This window comes from Protopterus annectens, chromosome 4.part0 (genome assembly GCF_019279795.1).
Source record: "Protopterus annectens isolate FY-2018-M chromosome 4.part0, PAN1.0, whole genome shotgun sequence".
Taxonomy (NCBI): Eukaryota; Metazoa; Chordata; order Ceratodontiformes; family Protopteridae; genus Protopterus; species Protopterus annectens.
Window position 1 is genome coordinate 1028930889 of NC_056733.1, and position 25640 is coordinate 1028956528.

Below are 25640 nucleotides of genomic sequence, written 5' to 3' on the forward strand. Positions count from 1 at the left end.
TGCTTTGCCAGAGATGGCCTGCACCTGTCACCCCTGGGATTCCGGATACTGGCTAAGGTTCTTGCCACCCATATAGTCTTTTTTAGGCAAGGTTCAAATGACAAATTCACCACTGTAACAGGCACAGGCAAGCAAAAACGGAGGGTGATGCTACTCAATGCTAGAAGTCTAAATCTCAAAATGCACATGTTTGAGGCATTCCTTAAAATGGAGAACACCGATATCTGTGTAGTGACTGAGACCTGGTTCAAGGCTCCAGAGAACACCCTTGCACTACCAGGCTGTAACTCATACCACACTTTTTGGCCATGTAACCTGGACCGGAACACCAAAGGCGGAGGTGTCTCTATATTCATTAAGGATATCCACACCTCCAGGCTAGTTGCTCAGCATAATGCATCTGAGGTTATCCAAGTGCAACTAACTCTGGGCAAAACTGCAGTCCAAATTGTAGCTTGCTACAGATCCCCCACCATGCCCCAGGATTCCCACTCTTTTTTTTCTTGATGTACTGGAAAATATTAGGGTTTAACCAAACACCCTAATAATGGCCGATTTCAACTACCCCACCATTAACTGAGAACTACTCCTGTATCAACTCCTTCGTTAAAATGCTTTCTGGAATTCATAAACTCCAATGCTCTGGATCAACTTATCCCCACCCCCACCAGGGGCAGCAGCATCCTAGACCTAGTCATTACCAACATGAGTGACCGGTGTTCCACACCTGAAGTCAAAGCCTCATTGGTCCGATCCGACCATAAGCTAATCACCCTAGATAGCCACATCCTGCCCCCACCCCCATTAAGGAAACCACGGAAAAAAATTTCTCCAAAGCCAACTTTATGCTTAAGACAGAAGTGGAGAACTTTGTGACACCCATGCCAATGGACAATACAGTTACGACTACTGAATCCTACACAATTGCACTTTATAAGCACATGTATTGTGCTATCCCTAACAGAACCAAGACGCTATCCTCCAAAAAAAGAAGCCAATCTGGTGGTCCCCTGTCATAAAGAAACTATACAACAGAAGGAAGAAACTGTTGCAAAAGAGTAAAATCCCATGAGTGGAGGAGCTCCCTTGTCAGCCTCAGTAAGAAGCTGCGATCCCTGAAAGTCCTCCAAAGCTAGTTACGAAAACAAAATTGCCACTGAGACAACCGCAAAGCATTCTATAGCTATCTCAAGAATCTCAATGGCAACACTCGGATATGCTCTGAGTTACAGCAAAATGGCAATAAATATACAGACCCAGCTGATATTGCCAAGATCCTGGCAGGTTCATTGCTAACTTTACCCCCTCTCACCCTCTAAAGGGCCCATCTCTATAACGGAAGAATGCAAAGTTCCTGTAATCACGGCTGCACAGGTAAAAATCCCACACTCCAAAGCCAAGAACACCGCATCCATGGGACCAGACAACATCCCAGGCTGCGTTCTACACAAACTACAGAACGAACTGGCACCCCACACAAGTACCATGATCAATCATAGCCTCACCTCAGGCTTTATGCCACTGAGTGGTGCACAGCGGTTATCCCACTCCACAAAGGGGGAGCCACCACGGACCCCGGGAATTACTGCCCCATTAGCCTGACGAGCCTGGTCTGCAAGGCCATGGACTGTATCATCATGGAACTTATAAACAGACATTGGTAATCTCCAAACTCTGGACCCCACCCAGTTCGTGTTTATGAAAGGTAGATCATGTCTGTCAAACCTGATAGACTTCTTTGAAGCAGTCACCAAAGCTGTAGACGAGGGTAAGGTGGTTCACACAGCCTATCTAGATCTTGCCCAAGGCTTTCAACACCATCCCCCACTCTGGAACTGTAGATAAACTCACTAAACTGGTATAAATCCCTACGTCACAAAATGGGTTGCCAACTGGCTCACTGACGGAACCCACACTGTGAGAGTAGCAGACTCCAATCCAACTTCAGACAAGTGGAGTACCACAGGGTTCAGTCCTGGGTCCCCTCCTGTTGGCCTGTATTTCAGAGAAGTAGATACCAAACACAGAAGGTCTTTGGCGAACGAAGTTCGCAGATGACTGCAAACTAGGAGCCATAATCTGAACTCCTAACGATGTGGACATCCTACAAAAGGGTCTCACTGAGACAGATGTCTGTCAAAGCCGTGGCCTCAAGCTCACTGCCAAAAAGTGCATTGTCATCTCCTTTGGTAAAAACTCTGTACCCATGAACTACAACATAGGCGGTAGTATAACACTGAAAGTGAGACCTAGGGACACAGGTGGACCATAGTCTCTCCGTTGATAATCACATCGCCACAGTAGTCAGGAAATCCTTCTACGTGACACCTCATCACAAAAGGTTTCTCATCCAGAAAGAGGTAGTTGTTCCCCTCTACTAATCACTTGTACCCATTGTAGAGTACAATGCCCCTTTTGGTATGTATGTTGCATTTAGCATTTTACCTTAAATGAAGACAAGACAATTCTTCCTCTCTTTCAGTGGTATTTATTACACAGTGGGGGAGCCTCATGGAAAGTACCAGGGAGACTCCCCAAACAAAGGAATGCATAAGCTTGTATGCTGGTAATACTGCTGACGGTACAAAAATTATAAACTAGACCAATTTAAATTAGTACAAAAGACAATTAACCAGTCAGTGGTTTACCCGTAGGCTTAAAGCAGTTCACATTACTACTTCTCTAGGCAGAAAAAGAAAATCGGATGTACTTCCATATAAGGCACATTTCCTGCTTTCAAACTGGCTCTTGTTTTTCAGTACTTTTCCGCTATTCAGTTTACTCAGAGTTCATAGTACAAAGTCCATCTTAATGCATGCAGATTCACATACTCAGTTTCCTTAAGCACATACGTTGGCCGTTCATATTTTACTATCCCCCCATTTGATGCTGTGTAAGCATCACCATTTAGTCTATCATACATTTGCCCTAAGTCTAACATAAGCATGTGGCTGGTTCCTTCAACATTGTCCCACATTTTTATTTCATCATCCATATTTGACTGCAGGCATATAAAACTTTAGCACCTTTTTAGTAGTTTTAAGAAATTAATTTCAAATCAATGCTTTTATTAAAAACACAAAGGCAATAAGAGGTAATACTGCGATTAACTTCAATAGTCCACCTCCCCAACCCGAGAACAGGTTGGTTAACCATGCCCAACATCCTTGGCTTTAGAGTTCAGAGACGACTTTCAATTTTGTGCGGATTATCAGGAATAAACGTACATCATCATCCCGGATTAAAGCGCAAGTTCCACCTTTCGCCACTAGGGTGAAATCGAGAGCCATACGGTTTTGGAGGACTACAGCTCTCATAGCAGTCAGTTCATCGGTCACTAGTTCTAAAGCAGAAAATGTGGCATTGCTTAATACTTCAAGCAATGTGGACAGTTTTCTCAGTTCTCAAACTGATTTTACTGCTCCGTATGCTGGAATTATAACAGCCCACAATATGATGTCATCACCCAAGTCCATATGAGAGTCCTTTGGTGCCAGCATGAGCTAAGTCATGATGATAAATCCATGAAGAATCAACTTGACCTGCTGGATTAGCAGGCTTTTTAACCTCTCAAACGTTCTGAATTTTTCCTTTTAGGTAAAGCAGGTGTATGTCTGGCCGGGACTAAATAACCTAAGAAACCGTTACCAGACCAGTTTTCCGGTAGCCATTTATAGGCCTTTCTTCCGCATATAACAGTCCTGCACCAGGGTGGTAATGTTTGAAGAATGGTCACTGCCCGTAGTTATGCCATGGAATACGGCAAGAAATAAGATATTGAGAACCAAGTAATGAGGCATTTCTCAATGTCTGCTGAATGGCATCAAATGAGACTTGACAGCCCGAGGCTATGCGGTTTCCTTCTGTGTAATTGCACTGGTATTCAATTGTCGTGTTGCAGACACTTTGTCCCATTTTCCAAGTCCAATGATGTTGACTTGAGTAATTTCGCTGGAAACTGTGCCATTGCGACGGAGAGAAAGTTGTAATGCAATAGATTTACTGGATGTAATGTTAGCAGTGTTGTCAAGTAAGCTAGTCCATGTATCGATGATACTTAGTGGAGCCGCAGCCAATGACAGTCCCCCATGTACGGAGTGAATGGCAGTGCAGATCCAGCAGTTAGAAACGTTGAACGTAGAAGCATAAACCTATTTGATGGCTTGATATGTGTTGAAAGGTGGGTGCCAAATAGCTCGCTTGGTGTGATGCGTCGATGGGGCAGGGAATAAAAATGGCCACATTAAAAATAACAGTACAACAAGAATGACCACCAAAATGGCTGTCCAATATTTTTGTGGAAATGGTTGAGTCTACATAGTGTCGGGAGTTTGGAGTTTTCCAAAAGGGTAGATGTTGGGCATAGTCAGGCACTGGAACAGTTCTACTGCGAGTACGGGTAGCAATGGGGGGAGAATCTGGAGTTGAAAAAGATAAAACGCTGTTGGTCTTCAGACGGCACAACTTTTTTGACGTGTGAAATGTGGATCCAGGTTGGAGATCCTTGCGGTCGCACAGCAGATGACGTTGTCAGAAGAACTAGGAAGGTCCCCTTCCAGCGCGGCTGGAGCGCTGTTTTTCTAGAGAAGGACTTAACGTAATCTCAATCGCCTAGTTGTAGGGCAGATGACAGGAAAGGATCAGTCAGCCAAGTTATTTCCCTTCGCTACTAGGGAGTCGGACTGGTGAGCTACACACTTGACAACAGCAATTTTAGAAGGTAATAAGTCCTGTAAGAGGTGATAATTATACAGGTAATTTTTAGTCTGTGCCCCAGAGGATGTCAAAAACCCCCTTTCCTTCTACAAGGTACCAAAATCATGAACACCACCATGGTCATAACATGAATCGGTATAAATAGTAACAGATCTGTCTTTGGCCATTTTACATGCATGCGAAAGTGCCACCAATTCCTGTGGTTTGCCCTCGTCACTAGTTGGAATCGAGCAGGGTTTAGTGGTGGGCAATGTGTAATTTGAACAGCGGGATTACTTGATAAACCTAACTCCTATTTAGTGAGGAGAGCATTACAAAGATACTGTTTTTTGTTTTTGAGCAACACTTGCACCGCATGAGGTACTGCTAGTATAGTGTCCTGTCCTAAAGTCAATGGTGCTGCCATATCGATCAAAACAGCAGCGGCTGCCACTGCTCGTAAACAGAGTGGATAGCCAGAAGCAACAGGGTCTGAGTGCTGTAATATGCTATAGGTCGATAGACCCCCGTGCGCGCTTGCGCTAGCAGGCCCAGGGCAGTGTTTCTTTCACAATAGAAGAAAAAGGGTTTAGAGTAATCTGGGAGCCCCAGGGCAGGTGGATTTATCAGTGCTGTTTTAATAGCCTAAAAGGCGTTTTCATGTTCAGGGGGCCAAGGCAGAGGATCTGTAACTTCCTTTTTTAGAAGCTGTAACAGAGGGGCCGAAATTTCTGAAATTGGGCACCCATTGTCTACAATAATCTACTAGGCCGAGGAACCCCCTGAGTTGTCAGAGTTACAGGGCGGGGGGCAGTCTGGAGGTAATTCTGCTTGGAAGTATTTGACGTAAACCCATAGAAATGGTGTCCCAGGTATTGTACCTTTTCTTGACAGAACTGTAGTTTAGATTTATTTACCTTAAAACCTCGTTCAGCTAAAGCTTTAAAACCATAAGTGAATCCTCTATACAAGACTTAGTATCTTGTGAAGCTATAAGAATATAGTCTACATATTGGACCAATACTGAACGTGGAGGTAACTGTAAATCCTGCAGCTGTCTGTGCATCTCTCTAGAGAATAGGGTTGGAGATTCTACATAGCCTTGGGGTAGTCTAGTCCAAGTATACTGTTGGCCCTTGTAAGCGAATGCAGACAAATACTATCAGAATGTACTGGGATAGAGAAAGCTGATGAGATGGCTAACTGTAAAACAACGTGCTGTAGGTGGGATACAGCTTAAAATCGTAGCTGGGTTTGGTACGATTGGAAAAACAGGCAAGACAGCTTTATTGACTTCTCGCAAGTCTTGCACAAATCTGTAAGCTTGTTTACCAGGTTTCCTTACCGGTGGAATTGGAGTATTACATGGACTTGTAGGTACTATAATTCCTTGTACCAAGGCAGAAATGACGGGGGCAATACCAGATGTATACTTGGACCTGACTACCCCAAGGCTATGTAGAATCTCCAACCCTATTCCCTAAATGCCAATAAATCCCAAATCATTCTTTTCTCCCCCTCACTTTTGATAAGCACACACTCAAGATCACCAGCCTCTCTCACTCCTCAATAGAAGTTTTCTTGTGCCAAACTACGTGGTGTTACCATTGATGAACACCTGAAATTTAATACTCTTATTCAACTAAACATAAAAAAAAAATCCACCAAAAGCTTGACGTGCTTTATAGAAATGCCCCCTTTCTATCATTAGCTACTAGACCAACCATTGCCTCCACCTTCCTTTTACCTTCTCTATTGTATGGTGCTCCTCTTACCAACCTCACAGCTTCTATCTCCTCAACTTTGAAAGTTGCTACAACAAAATCGCCAAATTCGCTACTAACTCTAGGCATTCTACACACTATTGCATCTCCCTCCATAGTCTTAAATGGCTTGAACTCACTAATCATTTTGACTACCTCCAACTTACTACTGCCCACAAACTAATTTTTAACCCCACTGCTTGCTCTATCTATCTTACCTTTCTACACTCCTCTCAAGCCCCGAAGATCAGCCCACCAAAATCTTCTTACAGTTTGCAAACCTAAACGACCCCCTGGCAACCTACTTTCTTATACTATAGCAAAGAAATGGAACTCGCTTCCTCCCCTGCTAAGAATCACTACAAGCCCAGAAAAATTCAAATCTCTTCTCCACTCTCACCTCTCCCAAAACTGGAAATGTAACTGTATACTTCCTACCTAGATCCTTTCACTTCCCCTTTTCAATTCCTCTCTCTCCTGCCCCTCTCTCTTCCAGCTCTTTTCTCCTGCCCCTCTCTCTCCCAACTTTTTTTCAGCCCCCACCCTCTACTCTCTATTTTCTTCCCCCTAAGTAAATTCTTTTATATCCTCACTTCCCCACTGCTTATATCCCTCTTCTTGCAACTGTATCTCTTTTGCTGTAAAATGCATCTTTCACCTCAAACATAAAATGAAACTTTGTAGTTTTTTCTGTGCTACAAATTTTAATCTTTTTAAAAAACTTTTTTTCTTGTTTGTAAATTCTTTAGTGTGCAATGTGTTTGTAAATTCGGAGCTTTTCTCCCCTGGCCTCCACTGAAAACGGGCTTTCGGGTCCAGTGGACATCCCTGGTTATCAAACTGAAAATAAATGTAGCCTCTGCCATCAAAGGGTACTGTGGTACCCAAGGTAACTTTGCTCCGGGTTTTAAGGTTATTTTTACAGGAGTGGCTGAAATCGGTAACCCAACATCGAGTGGTCCATAGATGAGGGTAATGAATTTAAATGCTTATTTTTATTGAGGTCAGACTGCATACATATTGTTTGCAGAGTGACAGTTTCATCCAAAGTAGCCAAAATACTATCTTGTTTATCTGAAGGTACTTGTAAATATACTCCTTCAGCTGTGCAGAAAATGGTCGCTCCCATCTTACAGAGCAAATCTCTCCCCATTAAATTTAAAGGTGCTGAAGGTCCTACTAAAAATGCATGATTGTCTTGTAAAGGTCCCAGAGTTACTGGGACGGTTTCAGAATATTCAGTAGGAACACCAGAGACACCTACTCCTCTAGTTGTGTTATTGGAGAGGGGGACATTTATTGCTGCTTCGCCAGCTAGCATAGATTTGGTTGCTCCAGTGTCTATTAAAAATGGATATGGTTTATTTTTGACAAGTAACATAGCGTGGTCCATCTTGATCCACAGGGATGCAAGGGCACAATTGCTGTTGTCTTTGCTCAGGGAACCTTCATTGTGATGGCTGCCGGTTGGTGGGGTCCAATTAGATTTCCACTGAGGTGACGTATCAGTGGGTGGGGCAGGTTGCACTGCCAGATACGGACATCCATTTCTCCAGTGGCCTACTTGGCCACAATTGAAACAACTCAGTCTTATTATTATAGCTTTGGGGTGGGGCTGATAGTGTTTCCTGCCAGTTTTGTCTATTTAGGTTTCCTGCCCCTTGGCGTCCACCTCGTCCACGCTGCCCGAAGGCAGTACATATCTGAATCTGTGCTTTAACCAATTTTTCCTGTGCTAAGTGGTTGGGGAGGTATTGCACTTCTGTGACTAATTCATGCCATCCAAGACTAGGCCAGTTTAAACATACTTCCTTTAGCTTATCCCTTACTTGTGGGCGTAGCCCATCTACGAATGCAGCCTAAAATCTACTCTGTGCCGGCCCTTCGGTGGGTTCTGGGTAACCAGAATAAGCCAAAAAGGCTTCAGTGATGGTATTTCAATACTCGTCCACAGGTTTGTTGTCTTTTTGAAGAACTGACTTGATTTTGGACTAATTGGGTCTGGGTGGGACTATTAATGTAATAGCGTGTACTATACACTGTGACCGCTTCAAACCCATTATCTCCTAGTGAATCATGTTTTGGAATCTGAGTAGGGACATCAGCGTGGTCCCAAATTTGTTTCATCAGATCAGCCGGTATGGCGTACTAAAGAACTGCCCTGACTATTGTAGGATTTTGTAAACAAATATGTCCTGCCAGCACATGCTGGAACTTGGCTGGATTAGTACGGATAGGCGGTAGTGATTTGGTAATGGCTTGAAAATCAACTGCCGACCACGCCCTAGGTACTACAACAGTCGGTGATTCCTGTGCACTTCTAGCGTGGACTGGGTTAGGTACCTCCCTCAAAGGTAACAATCTGTCGTCCTCTGACGACTCCGATTTTGGATTAAATTTATCTGGCCCAAAATATCCATCCCCCCTGTCAGTTATAGCGGGGAACTGGCCAAAATGCCTCCGGTGTAAATGTCGCTTCCCTTTTCCTTTGTAATAAGGTTTAGCTTTAAAGTACATTACAGCTTTTGATTCTACCAGTTCTTGGTCCCTTTTTTTTTATCGCTCGTTTCTGGATCAGATTCACTAGACTGACTGCAGCTTGTTCTCTCTAGTGGTGGAATCTTTAGTGGTAGAATCTGGCTGCTGTGTTCTGGCTCCTTGTTGAGCGAGGGGGGCTGATACTGCGGTGGTGCAGTCAGTGGTGGGGGAAGCCAGGCATTATCGTCTTCTGAGGATTCATTTATTTGCAATTTAGCTAATTCCTTTACAGGATAAAGCTCCTTAAAGGGTGGGCCCTTTCAAGCATTTACCGTTTACATCTAAATTATTAGCAGTGTGTTGTAATTCCCTCAATTGCTCTTAATTTTTGCTGATTATCTTTTAGACTACTAATAACCAAATCCTTCTCTCTTTCGCCTCTGTCATCCAATCATTAAATGCTGCCCAGCACAACCCTGGTGTTATTCTCCCTTTTTTCCTTAACTTTCCTTGGTGATTAAGCAAAATATTTGTATTAAAACTACCATTTTCTGGAAAGGCGAGTTTGCCATCACCCTTGGTGAGGGCGACCCACTGACTTATAAACCTACACCTGTCCCGGGACAAACGAAAATACATATAACCTGCTGATATACCTCTTTCTGGCTCCTTTGTTTCCCACACTTGCTCTCATTTTCACACAATAAGCTGTACTGTTTTTTTTTTTTTTATTATTTTTTTTAATACAGATTTAGCTGTGACGTTTTGTAAACCTAGTTTTCCCCACTCTCGTATCTCCTTTCACTCTTGTGTCTCCAGTTTTTCGTTTTAACCCACTCATACTGCACAATCAATAGCAGAAAAGAAATGCATGCCACTTGCCTCAAAACAACTGAATTATTACGTTTCTATAAAGTTATTAATACCAAATTTTAAAACAGGTGAGTACAGGAAATGAAAGAAACACTGCCAGAAAATTTCTGTCATGGGCCCTTTCACTAGCAGTATTTCGTTAAATCCCCAATTGCTGCAGCTGTTAATTCAAATCCAAGTAAACGGCACAAATTGTTGCATGTAGCATTTTACCTTAAATGAAGACAAGACAATTCTTCCTCTCTCTTTCAGTGGTATTTATTACACACGTGTGGGAGCCTCATGGAAAGTACCAGGGAGACTCCCCGAACAAAGGAATGCATAAACTTATATGCTGGTAATACTGCTGACAGTACAAAAAAATAAACTAGACCAATTTAAATTAGTACAAAAGACAATTAACCAATCAGTGGTTTACCCGTAGGCTTAAAGCAGTTCACATTACTACTTCTCTAGGCAGAAAAAGAAAATCGGATGTACTTCCATATAAGGCACATTTCCTGCTTTCAAACTGGCTCTTGTTTTTCAGTACTTTTCCGCTATTCAGTTTACTCAGAGTTCGCAGTACAAAGTCCATCTTAATGCATGCAGATTGTCACATACTCAATTTCCTTAAGCACATACTTTGGCTGTTCATATTCTACAGTATGTATCTCACAAGACATCTACGACAACTGGAAAGGTTGCAGGAATACCTCACAAAGAGGATTACTGGCCTCAAACAGATGCCCTACACTGTCTCAAACTCAGTCACATATCGCCTATTCAGAGGCGATCTCTGCCTAATATACAAAGCTATGTCAAACCCAGATCTGTTGGACATGCTCCCAATCCCTCCGAGCTACACGCTCTAGGGACCTAAATCTTGTCACTGCAATAAACTGAACATGCTGGAGGGATAAATTCCTGTCCCAGAGACTTCCCATACTCTGGAATAAACTACCTGTCTATATCAAACAAAGCCCCTCATTAGCACTCTTCAAGAAAAATCTTGATTAGATGGGAACTAGGAAATTCACCCCAGGGATCACTTCTGTGGATCTGCTTGACTGCACAGAAAATAATTTTCTTGGGTGGCAAAAGCCAGGGTACCTTTTTGGCTGCACTTGTATAGGCCTTAGGGTTTATAGCCTAGTACCTACCTATGGAGTGAATAAAGTTCTAAAACTAGTGCCATGTGTTTAGACTATACTAACATTGAAGAAATTCATTTGGTTGTGTCCAGACATAAATGCAAGTTTAAAACTGTTTTTTATAGGTTTTATACATTGAAAATATGAAAGCAAACATAACAGACGTGTTGGATGTATTCTCAGGCTTGTGAGAGTGTTTGCATTGACATTAAGTGCTCAGGCTTTGGTGGTTAGTTGAGTTACGCCAAGAAGAAAAGGGGAATTGTGGAGGTATTGACTGGGTTGCTAATCATAACCAGCATATTGTGTTTGAGACGTGTATACCAAGAAAGTCACTGAGTGAAGCTTTTGAGGTGAATTTTGACATCCATGCTAGAACACAATACTTGATTACGATCAGAGATCCCATTATAATTCTTTGTAGTGCATGGAGATTTATCTGCTACATGTACCACAGATTAGCCAGAAATATTAACAAGTGTCACCACTTTAAAACCTGGTAAAGCCATGGGGAAGTGTCTGAAGTCCTGTACAAGGGAAGCAGTCATACTGAAAATAGTGGGCATACTTTAGCAGACGGGCATTGAAATAAAGCTGTTTTCATATCTTGCTGCTGTCTTAGTGCAAATGCAGTCTTAACAGCATTCCAAGTGTTAAAATTGGGTCTCGTCCAATAGCAGTGCTGAACAGGGTGTAACTTAGCTGTTTAGCCATTTTTTGAGCATAATCCTGGAACTCTGTTTGCTACAGTGTAGTTATCAGTGAAAGAGGAGAGAATGTGAGGACCTTTTATTCAAGGTGGTAATAGCAGGTGGCAGAAGCAGAGTTGTAGATAATGTGGAGTTCAGAATGATGTAGCTTGAGTCAGTGTGATTGTGAACCATTTTGTTTAGGACTTGGCACATTTGGATGTTGCTTACAAGCGAGTTATTTGATCTGAAGCAGTTAAAGCTTTTCATGTATTTGAACATTCAGAACAGCCTAGCTGATTGTGAAAGTCAGAATTGTAATGCTTTAAGAATTGGATATTTCCACATCTGAGGTACCTTGCCTATCACTACAGTTTTGTCTGCTCGTCCATTTGTCTTTAAATCTGCAGTTGCTTGTGTAAAAGCAACACTTCACTGGCTAGTCATTTATGCACCTTTTGGAGTGTTAACCGCCTGATCCCCGTTTTCACAAAGGTCTGTTTAAAAACTGCTTAAGGTACAGCATGTGCACTGTAATAAAACTGTGGGCAGAGACCAAGGATTGCATAAAATAGTATATGCCTGGCCTTTTTCACAGTCAGAGACAAATTTCCTTTCTGAAGTGATATTTGAACAGATTAAAAATGGTACTTTTGTGGCAGGGAGAATAAGTTAAAAGGTTTCTGGAACTGAAGTACATCTCAGTGTGTTTGGAGGGTGTTGTGTTCATTAAGAATTTCTGCTCAGTCTGTGAAGTAGCCACACATACCCCTGCAGATCGGACATTTTATTACAGGAGTAATGTAAACCTCACTGCTGCAGCTCAGCACGTGATGCGACCACCACTCCGCTAGAATAGCTGAACTACTGATGTTTAGTACTGTCAGTGGGTAAAGGATTAGCATTCCTTATTGCAAAGGTGCTGCGGTAGCGTTGTCGCCTCACAGTAAGGCGCTGTCCAGTTAGATTCTCAGCTAGAGCGTCTTCTGCGTGGAGACATACGTGCATGGGCGTACCTTTGTTGAAGGTTGTGCGTCAGGGCTGGTAACTCTGCACGTAAAAATCAACTACCAATCATTAGCGGACCGGAGTTCCGCTGTGGTGACCCCCTAACCGGGAAAAGCCGAAAGAGACAACAGTACTGTTTCACAAGTATGTCCACCAACAGCTTGTATTTGAATGGAAGGCTTGTTTGCTGCAGTACAGGCTGTCCTCCACCATCCCCCTTGATGTGGCCTTGTATGTCTGCGTTGGAAGGGAGTCGTCTGGGATTATCTGTCTTGTACCATTTACTGGACATCACTACTTTTCATTTTAAGATGGTCTACTTTTCGAGTTTTTGACCCATCCCTTGCATGGTTGCAGTCTGAGGTGTCGTACCCTTCGCTGACACAAGGGTAGTTTCAGCCTAATTGATGGATGGATTGCTGTTGTACATAATCACGTTCATATTATGCACATGGTTCTCTGAAAGTGGGCTTCTAAAAAGTTCCTTCACATTGGACCTTTCATGTGTAATGGCCTTAGATGGGCACTGACTTAATAGTCACCTGGGGTGGGACTAGTATTTTCAACTTCATGGTTTCTCTTTGCTTTATTTTTTTATGAACTGCTGATTTAGATTGCCTGCACTGCCTATAGTGGAGTTCATAGGACTTGCTTAACCAGTATGTTCCAGGAAGCTTGCTGCTTATATGGAATTTTGCACCGATTGTTTGCTGAATGCTTGCACCTTTTGTAGTGCCACCTAATACTTAGTGACTTGCACTCCTTTGTCACTTGGCTATTGCTTTCTTTGTGACTATCATTTGGGGCCTTGTTCATGGCTGAAAATGGTCCTTGGGCCAGTTTTCTTACCAAGTTAAGAAATGAAAAATAGAGATCCAGTAGTGTTTACCATATCTTACCGTCCACGGCACAGTAATTTGGGCTCCCTTACCACATCTTATTGTCCACGGCACTGTAATTCATGATCCCTTTAAAAATGGTACAGGGTGCTCTCCAGCCAAACTTCAAACTGCCCTAGACAGGGGAAATCCCTCTTCTGAATGTCTCCAAAAACTATGTTAAATCAGGCTGGAAGGACAGATGCCCACATGTAGTAAAGTCCTGGTGTAAGCAGGGATGCTGCAGCTGTGATCTTTCTGTTGATATCTGCTAATAGTTGATGTTCCTCACCCAGCTGCATTTTTTGTCTTTCATGCCACTTTTTGACTAACTTCTTTTTGACTTCTCTTCTGAGCTTGTAGATGTCTGTGGTCACTGTTTTTTGATGACCTTGCTGTACAGGCAGCGTTCCACTTTGCTTTCTGCTGCAGAAAACGGTTCTGTTTTTGTAGTGGAAAGGTTAGCCCTAAGCCCCCCCTTGTTGCAGCTTTTCTCAATCTATGGGAGTTTAAATATTGAAAGTTTTTTTTCTGTGCTTACCATCTGCACTTAGCCCTTCAAATGTTGTAGTTTGCAGGTTTTTGGTGCAGTTGTAAATGGCAACTGACCACCCCTTTCAACTAAATGTTCGGGGTTGAGCCTGAAATTGGTCCATGTTTTACATGATAAATTAATTTAAATGTATATTGAGCTGGAAGCATCACACTGACCACGATGGAAGAAACTTTGCGTTTAGCGCTTTCGCCGGTAATAAATCTGACTTCAGAATAAACAGCCATCCCTTAAATACTTTTAAAAATCACATGATTTGACACGTAAATGCTTACATCAGTACTAGTCAATACATTTAAAATTACCCTTTCATAAAAAGTCATAGGCTTGTTAAATAACAGCAGTACATCCCAACCAACCTATGTTGACCTAAATTTGCAACTTTCTCCTTATTCTTAAAAAAAAAAATTGTATGTAATGTTAATATGCAATCATATGTATGTAATGGTGAATAATCAGATGTAATGAAAACCAAACTACTATTACTATACCGATATTTTATTTATGAAAATCTGCTTTCAGTTTTAAATAACTGGAAATAGATATAGCATTGAGCCCAGGTGTTCTTGTGGCATCACATCTTAGTTGCTACATTAATTTTTTGAATGCAAGGTAAACCTCAGTAGGTCCACCGCTCCCGTGGTTGCAGATTTGTTCAATACCACTAAATCTAAACTGATGGTTAGGGTTTTCCATAATGTGTTTACAAAGAGCATCATTAAGATTGCCCTTCCTTACATCATACATATGTTGATAAATACGCTCAAAGCTATTGATGATTTTACCAATATAAAAATGTTTGCATTGTTGACAAATAGCTACATACACTAAACATTTACTACAACAGTTCATCCTCTGTCTTAAAAACTTTTTTCTGACACCCAAAATGTCCACAACTTCATTTTCCAATATAAGTGGGCATTGAGGAACAGTGTCCACATTTCTTCATATCTTTGTGTTCATTAGCAAAATCTCGAACAAATTCTTGATCCTGGGTTCCTTTTTATACACAGTTATTGGTTTATCGCCAAGGTTTGGGACACAATCACTGGTACTACTAAAAACAGCCCAATTATTCATTATGACCTCTTTGATGTCAAACAAATTGTAAGATAGTACTAAGGTACTGTTAGATGACAATTTCAGTCTTCACTGATCATTGCCTCACCCGTTGATCTGGTCGAATTACATAGGACACCTAGCAATGAAAAATGTCCATCTTTTCTGGTAACGTGCTTACCATCTGTACTTGGCACTCAATGTTGTAGTTTGCCATTTAGAACTGCACCAAAAACCTGCAAATGACCACCCCTTAATGTTCAACTAAATGTTCTGAGTTGAGCCTGAAACTGGTCATTGTTTTACAGTGATAAAGTAATTTAAATAAATGCTTTAGTAGTCAAACCACAATATGTACAAATGTCCTGCTTCTGAATAGTGAACTTGCCGGTTACTCTGAGTATTTAGTTGCCATATGTGCATTTGTCCCGCAGCATGATTGGCATCTTGCTTTAGAGAAGGGGACAAGCGAAGGCCTTTTGAGCCACCAGGGCTTCTACTTGCATGTTCTAATTTTTTGCAAACTGGGGGTTACTTATTCAAGTCATTTAAAAGCAAATTGTGGAAAGCGTACTGCAAATTCTATTATACAGTCAAGCTCTGTGTGCATTCCTTCTGTAGTTGCATTTTATAGCAGGCATTAGCAGTTCAGAAGTACCACCAGTACAGACACCAACCATCTGGATACTAACACAAGTGACAGGTGACCCAGGTGCTGCTTGCATGCACAAGCCACAATTTTCCAAAAATCGTTAAAGCAGAGTACTTTTAAACTTCCTAAGTAACGCAGCCTTTTAATTGCATAATGCGGATATGTGCAAGTCTGCAAGAAGTGCATTTATAAAGTAATATAAAATGTTTCTTGCACTGCAATAGAGAGGCTGTTTTTTTTTTTTTTTTCTTGATAGAACTGGGAAACCTCTGGGTTTGTTTTGGTGTTGCTTGACTGGTATCCCTTTTCAAGTGTCCAGTATATCTGTGACTAGTGCAGACGTACACTTCCCAAGAGTAGGTAGTTGGTCCGTAAAAATTAGGAGTGGCAGCTGACATTTGCCATTAACAAGATGATGGTGCATTGTTAGTGCTTTGTGATGTCCCGCTGGTGAGGGTACGTCTCTTAACCCCAAGAAGAATTTGCTACCTCCCCTGCATTGGTCCTGAGCATTTCTTACCCCTGATCTAGAAGTTAGTGAAGTAAGATACTTGAGTCTGACAGTTTAGTGTTACTGTGTTGATACCTCCCTTGAATTGGTCCTGAGCTTTGCTACAATCTAATGGAGTAAGATACTCGTGTCTGATGGTTCAGTTGAAACTTAATTGTGCTATGTTTCATTTTCCTTTCAGGATGGCCAGGCAATGTTGTGGGACCTAAATGAGGGTAAACATCTGTACACTTTGGATGGTGGTGATACCATTAATGCTTTGTGCTTCAGCCCCAACCGGTACTGGCTGTGTGCTGCCACAGGACCCAGCATCAAGATCTGGGTAAGTTAAGTCTCTTGCAAATTAAACTGCTCATTGTTGCAGGTGTGGACATTTCTTTTTAATATGGCGGTTTTGGATATTTCCTCGGGTATTTGGGGATTTTTTTTCTGTTTTAAAAATACTTTGGGTAATCTGGATAGGTCCAAGCAGACTTGGTTGCGAGTCTCCCTTGGATTGCATTTTTGTATACTTCATTGACTTCAATGATGCACTAAAACGTCGTGTTACAGTAGTGGTTATGGCAAGAGTTGCTGGAAGCATCTGTCTGCTTGTAAAACCTGTGTAAAATGGATATAGCGACTAGAATGTTACTTTTTTAATGCAGAAAAGTGAAGCAGCATATTTTAGAGCCGCATTACACTAGTTAATGGTTAAACTGGTTCAGTTTGTAATGTGAGAACTCTTTCCAAGCAACACAGCTGCTTGTGCATTTGGCAGTGTTAGGATGTCCTAGCAAAATCTTGCGTCACAGTGGTAATGTCATTGTATCCCTATGCAAATTCATATTGTGTACCTTAACTGTGTACCTCAGTTCTTGGGCCGAGCAGAAGTGAGGCCAGATTGCTTGAGAAACTCTCCTTACGGTAAATGTACAATGGATATAGTTCTACTAGAGGTGATTTCCTCTGAGGGTTGATGGTGTGTGGTATTGTACACATCCAAAAGCACAGGTGCTGTTTGGTGATTTTTTGAGATGGGGTTGGAATAACTATTTTAGTTGAGCACTTGTGATGCTTGACTTGAGCTGTAGAAGCTGTCATAACATCAGGGATGGATGTGGCAATAAGCCATTAGTGTAAAATGCACTCCTGATGTACTTGGTGACTTTTGGCCACCTTTTACGCAAGAGGCCTCTTTCTGGTGCAGGTTTTGCAGGTGTGACTAAGGTAGCCAATGTAAAGGTTAGCCCTTTATAATAAAAAATTAAATGCTTTGAAGAAGGATCTTAAAGTGCCTTGTAGGTGAATTCTCTGTGTTTGTAGACTTGTGTGAGCTTTATTTGTGGGTGTAGGGAATGTGTTGACTGGTTTGGCAGGTTAATCCTTTTGATGGGCTGTCTTACATCAGTAACTTCTGTACAGATTATAAAGTGTGAAGGGTGTGGAGGATCTAGGGAAAGGCTCATTATAGAAGATGGCTCTAGAGGAATTCCATACAGCTGTAACTGGGACACCTATGAAGTGTAGAGTCTGATAGCTTTTAAGAATAGTTTTGTTCCTTACAGCTAAGTAGATACTCTGTGAATGTCCCAATAATAAATCATTGATCAGTTTTCGGTAGTACATCTTTGCCTTTTTTCAGAGTCTTGTTGGAGCATGTGTCCTGAGGTTCAAGGGTCAGATTAGGGAGCAAGTTTCATTTTCTTTGGAGCATGGTGAGATTTTTATTTATAGAATTAGTCATTTGGTAATGTAAACATCTGTGTAGTTTGATACTGTTGCCTTGAGTTCTGATCTTCAGTTCTTGCCAACCATTTACTGATTCATTTAAATGAATGCTGCTGACTTGTGTTCTGATCTTCAGTTCTTACCAACCATTTACTGATTCATTTAAATGAATGCTGCTGACTTGTGTTCTGATCTTCATCTCTTACCAACCATTTACTGATTCATTTAAATGAATGCTGCTGACTTGTGTTCTGATCTTCAGTTCTTACCAACCATTTACTGATTCATTTAAATGAATGCTGCTGACTTGTGTTCTGATCTTCAGTTCTTACCAACCATTTACTGATTCATTTAAATGAATGCTGCTGACTTGTGTTCTGATCTTCATCTCTTACCAACCATTTACTGATTCATTTAAATGAATGCTGCTGACTTGTGTTCTGATCTTCAGTTCTTACCAACCATTTACTGATTCATTTAAATGAATGCTGCTGACTTGTGTTCTGATCTTCAGTTCTTACCAACCATTTACTGATTCATTTAAATGAATGCTGCTGACTTGTGTTCTGATCTTCAGTTCTTACCAACCATTTACTGATTCATTTAAATGAATGCTGCTGATGAGTTCTTACCAACCATTTACTGATTCATTTAAATGAATGCTGCTGACTTGTGTTCTGATCTTCAGTTCTTACCAACCATTTACTGATCCATTTAAATGAATGCTGCTGATGAGTTCTTACCAACCATTTACTGATTCGTTTAAATGAATGCTGCTGATGAGTTCTTACCAACCATTTACTGATTCGTTTAAATGAATGCTGCTGATGAGTTCTTACCAACCATTTACTGATTCATTTAAATGAATGCTGCTGACTTGTGTTCTGATCTTCAGTTCTTACCAACCATTTACTGATCCATTTAAATGAATGCTGCTGAGTTCTTACCAACCATTTACTGATTCGTTTAAATGAATGCTGCTGACTTGTGTTCTGATCTTCGGTTCTTGCCAACCATTTACTGATCCATTTAAATGAATGCTGCTGACTTGTGTTCTGATCTTCAGTTCTTACCAACCATTTACTGATCCATTTAAATGAATGCTGCTGCTGATGCCACCTGACTACTAATGGAAGTTCAGAGGCTGTTTCAAGGAAATGTGTTAAATGGTTTGGGTAGAAGTGTCCGTGCAGTTTTTGCTTCTAATGTTTTTGATCATGTAAATATCACTTAATGTACCTACTAGTCTGTTGCGTGTAAATGTAAAAACTTGTGATTTATCTGTGTATTTTGTTGTACTTGAGCACATCTATGTCATCACTTTTTCTAAGATTCTACTGGCTTATAAGTTCTTGCTACTTATTCATGCTATGACTAAATGGCAAACAGTTTGCATCTAGATTTGGTTCATTCAGTGACTGATTTGTATAGTTGGGTTTCTTTATGGGCTGCTAACATCCAGTGTTCATAATTATCTGGTGTTTTTCAAGCAGCACACATCCTTGTACTGTGATTCTGTCACATTGTATGTTGCCAGGGAATAAATTGCAACAGAACATTTACACCATTGACAGTTTTAAATGACCTCTTAATAGCCACTGCCAATTTTTGATTCATGGGTATAACTTTATCCCTTTTAAAAAGCAGTTGAACTTGTGTTCATTGCACTGTTGCAGTAGCCTTAAGCAGTATAGGACGTCCTATCAAGGATCAGACTACCTGCCCAGCTTTCCAAAGCTTTAGGGATCCCTTCACATGCCATAGCCACTGGTATGCATGAGGGATACTATGAAAACTGGCTAGGGTGCCATATTTCAGAATTTTGTCATTGAAGAGTACACTTGTATTAGGAAGTGCTGACTTCAGCAGCTGATCTGCAGATTCCCATTCTGAAAAATGGTGGTTTAATTGCTGATGGGGGAGTTTTTTTTTTTTCCAGTGGTTGCAAAACGTCTGAATCTCAAGATGTTTTGATTTGTTACAGGTGGAGTTTTTCAACCTGCACATGTTTGCCAATTTCCTAGTCTTGGATGCGTTTTTGGAAATCTGCACTTCTATTTTTAAAGCGTCCCAGTCTCGAATGTTCCTGCAGTAATGTCCTTGTCAAAGTCCTCCTCAACTAAACTTTAATCTGCCAGCTGCTTTCTTTCCAACAAACTACCAAACTTATCCAGAACACTTCCTGATTACAATTTTGAAGGGCAGTGCAGAAAACATTGCCAGATGCACCAATCTTTGCTGGCTTGCTTTTAATTTAAGGAATTTAATTGCTGCTCTCTCAGATACTAAAACTTGTGCGGTCCACAGTATTTGCTATCTCTCTGGTAATTCTTTGGAAAGGTTCTTATGGCACTGCAGATGCTTCTAGGGCTGTTATCGCTGGCTCTGTTTTAATGTTTGCTTGGTTACAGTCTGTCTGTCAGAGGATATTAAAAACAAACTGTATGCTTTTCTGAATTGGTGTTCCTTCCTGTACAGAAGTCCTTAAAAGCTTTATAAGGTGAAACTCAATTCATAGGGATACCCAGATACTTCAGCCTTCCTGTACAAAGTACAACAAAAGCTTTTTAGTTCAGGTTTCCCTATTAGAAAGCAGACCTGTACACAGGAAGGTTTTTGCAAAGTTTAAGAAAATGGCACCAAGGCTCGAAAGAAAGTATCTTACCAGTACCAAAGACAACCGTTAACATATTCTGACCAATGAACAGATATTGATTTCCCCCTCCCCACTCTGAAATCACTGTAAATCTATCCTAGTGTTGAGGTTGGCTGGTGTGAAGGGAAAGTAAAAACCTAAAATGGATTTCTAGAATCATTCTGAAGGGTTACTTCTGGCAGTGACTACCTTGTTTGCCTATTCCCTCTTGAATTTTAATCAGATGCTGTATCGGGGGGGGGGGGGGGATAAAACTGGTTCCCCAATATCAACTTGAAAAGATTTTTATTCAAGAAATTTTCTGTTGAGAACCTGGAGACCTGTCCTGGACCTTTCTCGTGTAAACTTTCATGTCATACTTTAAATGATCAAAATGCTTTCTCTGGGACATTTATTTCCATTTTTCTGGTAATTTTGAATTTTATTTCGGTCACATTATCAACAATTTCAAACCTTTTGCTCTGTCAGGTCTGTGTTTTAATTTTACCATTTTACACTTCAGATTATCTACATCCACGTGTGCTTACAAAAGTGTCTGGCTCTTGTAATTGCCTATTGCAGGCTGCAGGGCATTCAGATTTTTCCCTTATTTAGGTGAGTAACCTTGTTTTGTGCCTATTCTTTCACACCTTGCCAATATTTCTGCCTTGGTTAAGAAAACTTTCTCCTGGTGTTTCAAGTAAAAAGAACAAAGTCATCTCATTAGTTCTCAAGACAAAGTGGATAGTAGTAAGGAACCTTTTTTTCGTTAGACTAGACTTTGGTGGCACCTGCTTGAGACTTGCTCTCAATTTTAGGTTTGGCTTCAACTATTCTGTAGTTTCATTTGGCCATACTCTCTAAACCACTGAATCACGCTTATACAAAGTCTGGTTGGGCTTCTACATAAGCACCCTCTTTTCTTAATTCCAATGCTGGAATTTGTTAAAGTTTCAGCCAAAGTCTTCCCTTTTGCATGCCAGCCTCAACAGATGCTTCGGATGCTGTTTCCAAGGGAGTGAAAGTGCAGGGTCTGTGGAATAAACAAAAAAGTTTAAATGCATAAATATTAAGGAAATAATGGTTGAGACTTCAGGTCCAAGCAGTCTTTGGACTCCAGGCCCTCTGTTAGTAATCACAATACCACAGTCTTGTGGTAGAGAAACCTGGATCTACCCCCTTTCAGATTGCTAGTTCTCAGTCACAGCTAATCTATTTCTTTGTTCTGTTGAAGCTATATACATTCTGTTGGAACAAAACCTTTGTGGCACTCTGGCTGAGCAGAACCACAACACTTCTCATACCCAGGAGGATTTCCTCTAGTGGGATACATTTCCACTCTGCGTAAAGAAGTCTTGTTCCAGAACACTCTGCAAGCTAGCCTGGAAAGCAGAGGCATTCTTCCTCATGGACTTGGAAGGCTTCTGTATGCCTTTCTTTCGTATGATAAACAGAGTTCTTAAGATTCTTCAGACTCCATAGGTAGTGGTGGCTCCCCTTTGGCCAAGGGAAGTTACCACAAGATTCCTCACACAATGGACTTGCTCACTTGGGGGTGGGGGGGGTTGTCTAATCCAAATAATGTTCATCTAAGTGACTGCCTGGTGATATTTTAATACTGTTTAGACACCTTTTTTCCTGAATGTGTAGTAGGGCAGCAGGTATTCAGGAGACAAAACCCTGCTATAGAAAAACAACTTTTGTACATAGAAAAGATTTTGTAGTTGGTGCCAGTCTGCTAACTTGAATCCGTTTAAGGTTCAGACTCCTGTGATTCTTCAGTACTTGTGAGTTACGGTCTGATCTCTAATGGTCTGCAATATTGTCTTTTTTGGCTATTTGTTTTTCTGTCCTTGGATCCTACAGTGTTTGAAAAAGGTGTTGCATATCCATCCCTTAGGTAGCAATCAGCTTGTGATCTTAATTTTGTTTCCGAAAAAGTTGTAAAGTTTCCTTTTGAACTTGTTCGCATGACTGTTATCCTGGAAAACAGCGTTACTTATTGCTTTTATTTATGCTAGATGAATATTGAGTTGCAAGCTCTTATGGCCAGTCATTCTCATTTTTCACAAAGATAGGGTGACTTCAAGACCAAGTTCTTCCTCTGTGCCTAAGCTCACTTTAGAGTTTACTGTAAGCTGCTGTTGCTCCTAGATTCTTGGGTACTTAGCTGTTGATGTATGAGGATCTTTTATAAACTAGACCTGTACTTCCATGATGATTTTAGCCTTTTAGGTATGAATAACTTCATTATCTTTCCTGTGCCTAAACTGGCGAAGAGGATTCTTCATGCTTTGGTTGGCCAAGAGCACCTGTTTGCATTGACAACACAAAATCCTTCAGGATTTCTGATTACAGCTGTTGGTCTCTCATGAAGGGAACAAAGGACAACCTATATCTAAACAATTTAAAAATGTTTTCCTAGTCTACAGCTTTGTTTTCACCATAACAGTTGCTTTCATGCAAAGTCACGGTTTGTTTTAATAGAATCCTAGCTACTTGTCCTTTTTTGGGAAAGGGTTAGACTTTAGGAATGCACTAGAGGCATCAACTTGGTCATTTTGTGCACACCTTTACCAAGCATTACAAACTAGATTCCTTTTTCTAGGTCTAGAGCAAGCTTTGCTAGGAGCATTCTCCTTAGAATCATGGATTCCAATTTATCTTCCTCTGCTCAGTAAGCTGTTCGTCCCATATAGTTAGCGCTACTGCAGGAGTGATCCCGTGATGAATGTAGTACAAGCCAGTAAACATACCATAACAGTAGCTGTTTGAATAGAACACTGTTGCAGTGGCTGCCCACCCCAGTTTCTGCTGTATTTTTGGCATGGTGTGGGATTACTTTTATGTTCTGACTGCCAGCACTGTAGTCTCTGCTTAGACAAAGTTCTGAAATGCTTGGCATCTAACCACTTTTTTTGTTCTCTCTATCCCTTGTGCACACCGCTGGCTTATGGAACATAAGAGCTTGGAAAGCTTTCTGGCCTGATCCTTGGTAGGATGTGCCTTATTGCTTAAGGTTACTGCAGCAATGGTCTGTTCAAACATCTACTGTTATGGTAGGTTTGTTTTCTAAAGTTGTATTTTGTAATTCAACTGCACTTTTGTAGGAATGATTTCAGATGGCTCAAATTCCTCATCTCTGCAGGAGTGAAGAATCTCCACTTGCTCTGCTCCTGAGATTACAGTCTGAACAGGATGTAAACATGCACTGTAGCTCAGCACTGTGCACTGTAGAGCATGTACTGTGTAGCTCAGTACTGTGTGTGGGGTGCTGTGCAGCATGCGCTGTGTAGCTCAGTACAGTGTGTGGGGTGCACTGTGCAGCATGCGCTGTGTAGCTCAGTACAGTGTGTGGGGTGCACTGTGCAGCATGTGCTGTGTAGCTCAGTACAGTGTGTGGGGTGCACTGTGCAGCATGAGCTGTGAGGTATTTGATGTCTTCCTGACATTTAAAGAGGCTAGAGGTATTTGATGTCTTCCTGACATTTAAAGAGGCTAGTGGGGGCGGGAATGCTGGAGTGATGCTTTGATATCAGTGGGGACTGCTGATGCTTGGGAGGTACAGATCAAAGCAGTATGTAGTATTCAATGCTTCAGTTCTTTCTGGGACTACAACCTGCAGGATGGTTAGCTTTGTTCAGAGTTTTACTTGCTAGGCTATATCTGGTGTTGACAGTCCCCCTTTCCAGTTGTTTTAGTACACGAGGGTCTTTGGTTACTCAAATCTGGTCTTCCCTTGTTGCAGTCATGTGCATTTGCATGCTGTACAGAGCAGTGTCAGTCTGGTGTGTTTGTCTCTTTCAAGGGATTTTAGTTGAGTACCGTATTGAGGAACCTTATGTGTTCTGGAAGGGTAGTGATGCTGAGGTGTTTGGGCGTGGAGGGAAGTAATTGCAGTGAAGGTTATAAACTAATCCCACAGTCTGTATATTGTAGTCCATCCCACAGTCATGTGGTCACTGACTGTTGTGCAGTTTTAACCCAAGCTGAATCCATAGAGCTAAATTTCTTTAGGACTATATAGCTTTAAGTATGTCTGGTTACATTAGTAAATGCTCTGAAAGAAAGGAAAACCAACCTGATTGAGTCTCAGGGTTTCCATAGAGCTGGTGACAAGGATCTGGAAAGGACATTTGCAGTCCTTGAGTGACATGGCCAAGGCTCATCCTGGAGGCTGTTTGCTGTAGAAATGCCCTCCCACACTAACACTCTTGTGATATTGACTGGCTCAATCTTCTGATGGTTTGTGCAGCCGATGTCTGGCAGGGAAGGGTAATGGCTGCTTAGAGCCATTCCCCCCCGAACCACCTCCTGGACTAAGTCCTTGGCATCTGCCCACAAAGCAAAGCCTCTACGAAGCTCCTACTAGGAAATGGTCTTAAAAAGCTGATGGGCCACTAGAAATCCTTACTCCAACCTTCCTGCAACTGCCTTGTCAGAACATGTATTCTGACTGGTTAAAAAGCATTGGAAATTCCAGAGGTGTCCAGGGTTTATCATAAAAAGTAGGATTGACACTGCCTCAGAGGATTCAAATATTTCAGATTCCTTGTCTGATGAGCTTAACCTTGTGCACAAATGTATGTCTTGCATCTCCTAGTTTGCTAAACAGACCAAACTCTTTTGGTATTCCACCTTTCCCCAAGGGGCAAGTTTCAATTCCAGCTTTGCTGTAGGCATTGCGAGGGCAGGAAGCCACAAATGGTACTTTGATGGGGGAGTAAGTGAAGACAAGCCACACAGGGTACCAGGGTGGTGGGAGTATGTGTGAGGACAGGAAGCCAAAAAATATACCAGGTTGGGGGAGTAAGCCACAGATTTTATTCATTGTTGGTTGTGACAAGAAAGGAAGGCAACTGGCAAAAGGTTAGATTGTATGAATCTACTAGATCTGTTTTAGCCTTGATCAAAGTTCAAAAACATTACCCTACAAAGCCTAATACCCTGAAACCTTTGCTGTCACCTTAAATATGTGACCCCTTCTAGTAAAGCTGCACTAG

General features: G+C 41.5%; 1 protein-coding gene across 1 annotated transcript in view; it reads left to right on the plus strand.

Moving 5' to 3' along the window:
- RACK1 (receptor for activated C kinase 1) overlaps positions 1–25640 on the plus strand; it is a 127901-nt gene that overhangs the window by 35778 nt on the left and 66483 nt on the right. Inside the window, exons 8-9 of the mRNA XM_044069835.1 lie at positions 1768–1773; positions 16474–16614. Coding sequence (XP_043925770.1) covers positions 1768–1773; positions 16474–16614 — 147 coding nt within the window. The remainder of the gene's footprint in view (positions 1–1767; positions 1774–16473; positions 16615–25640) is intronic.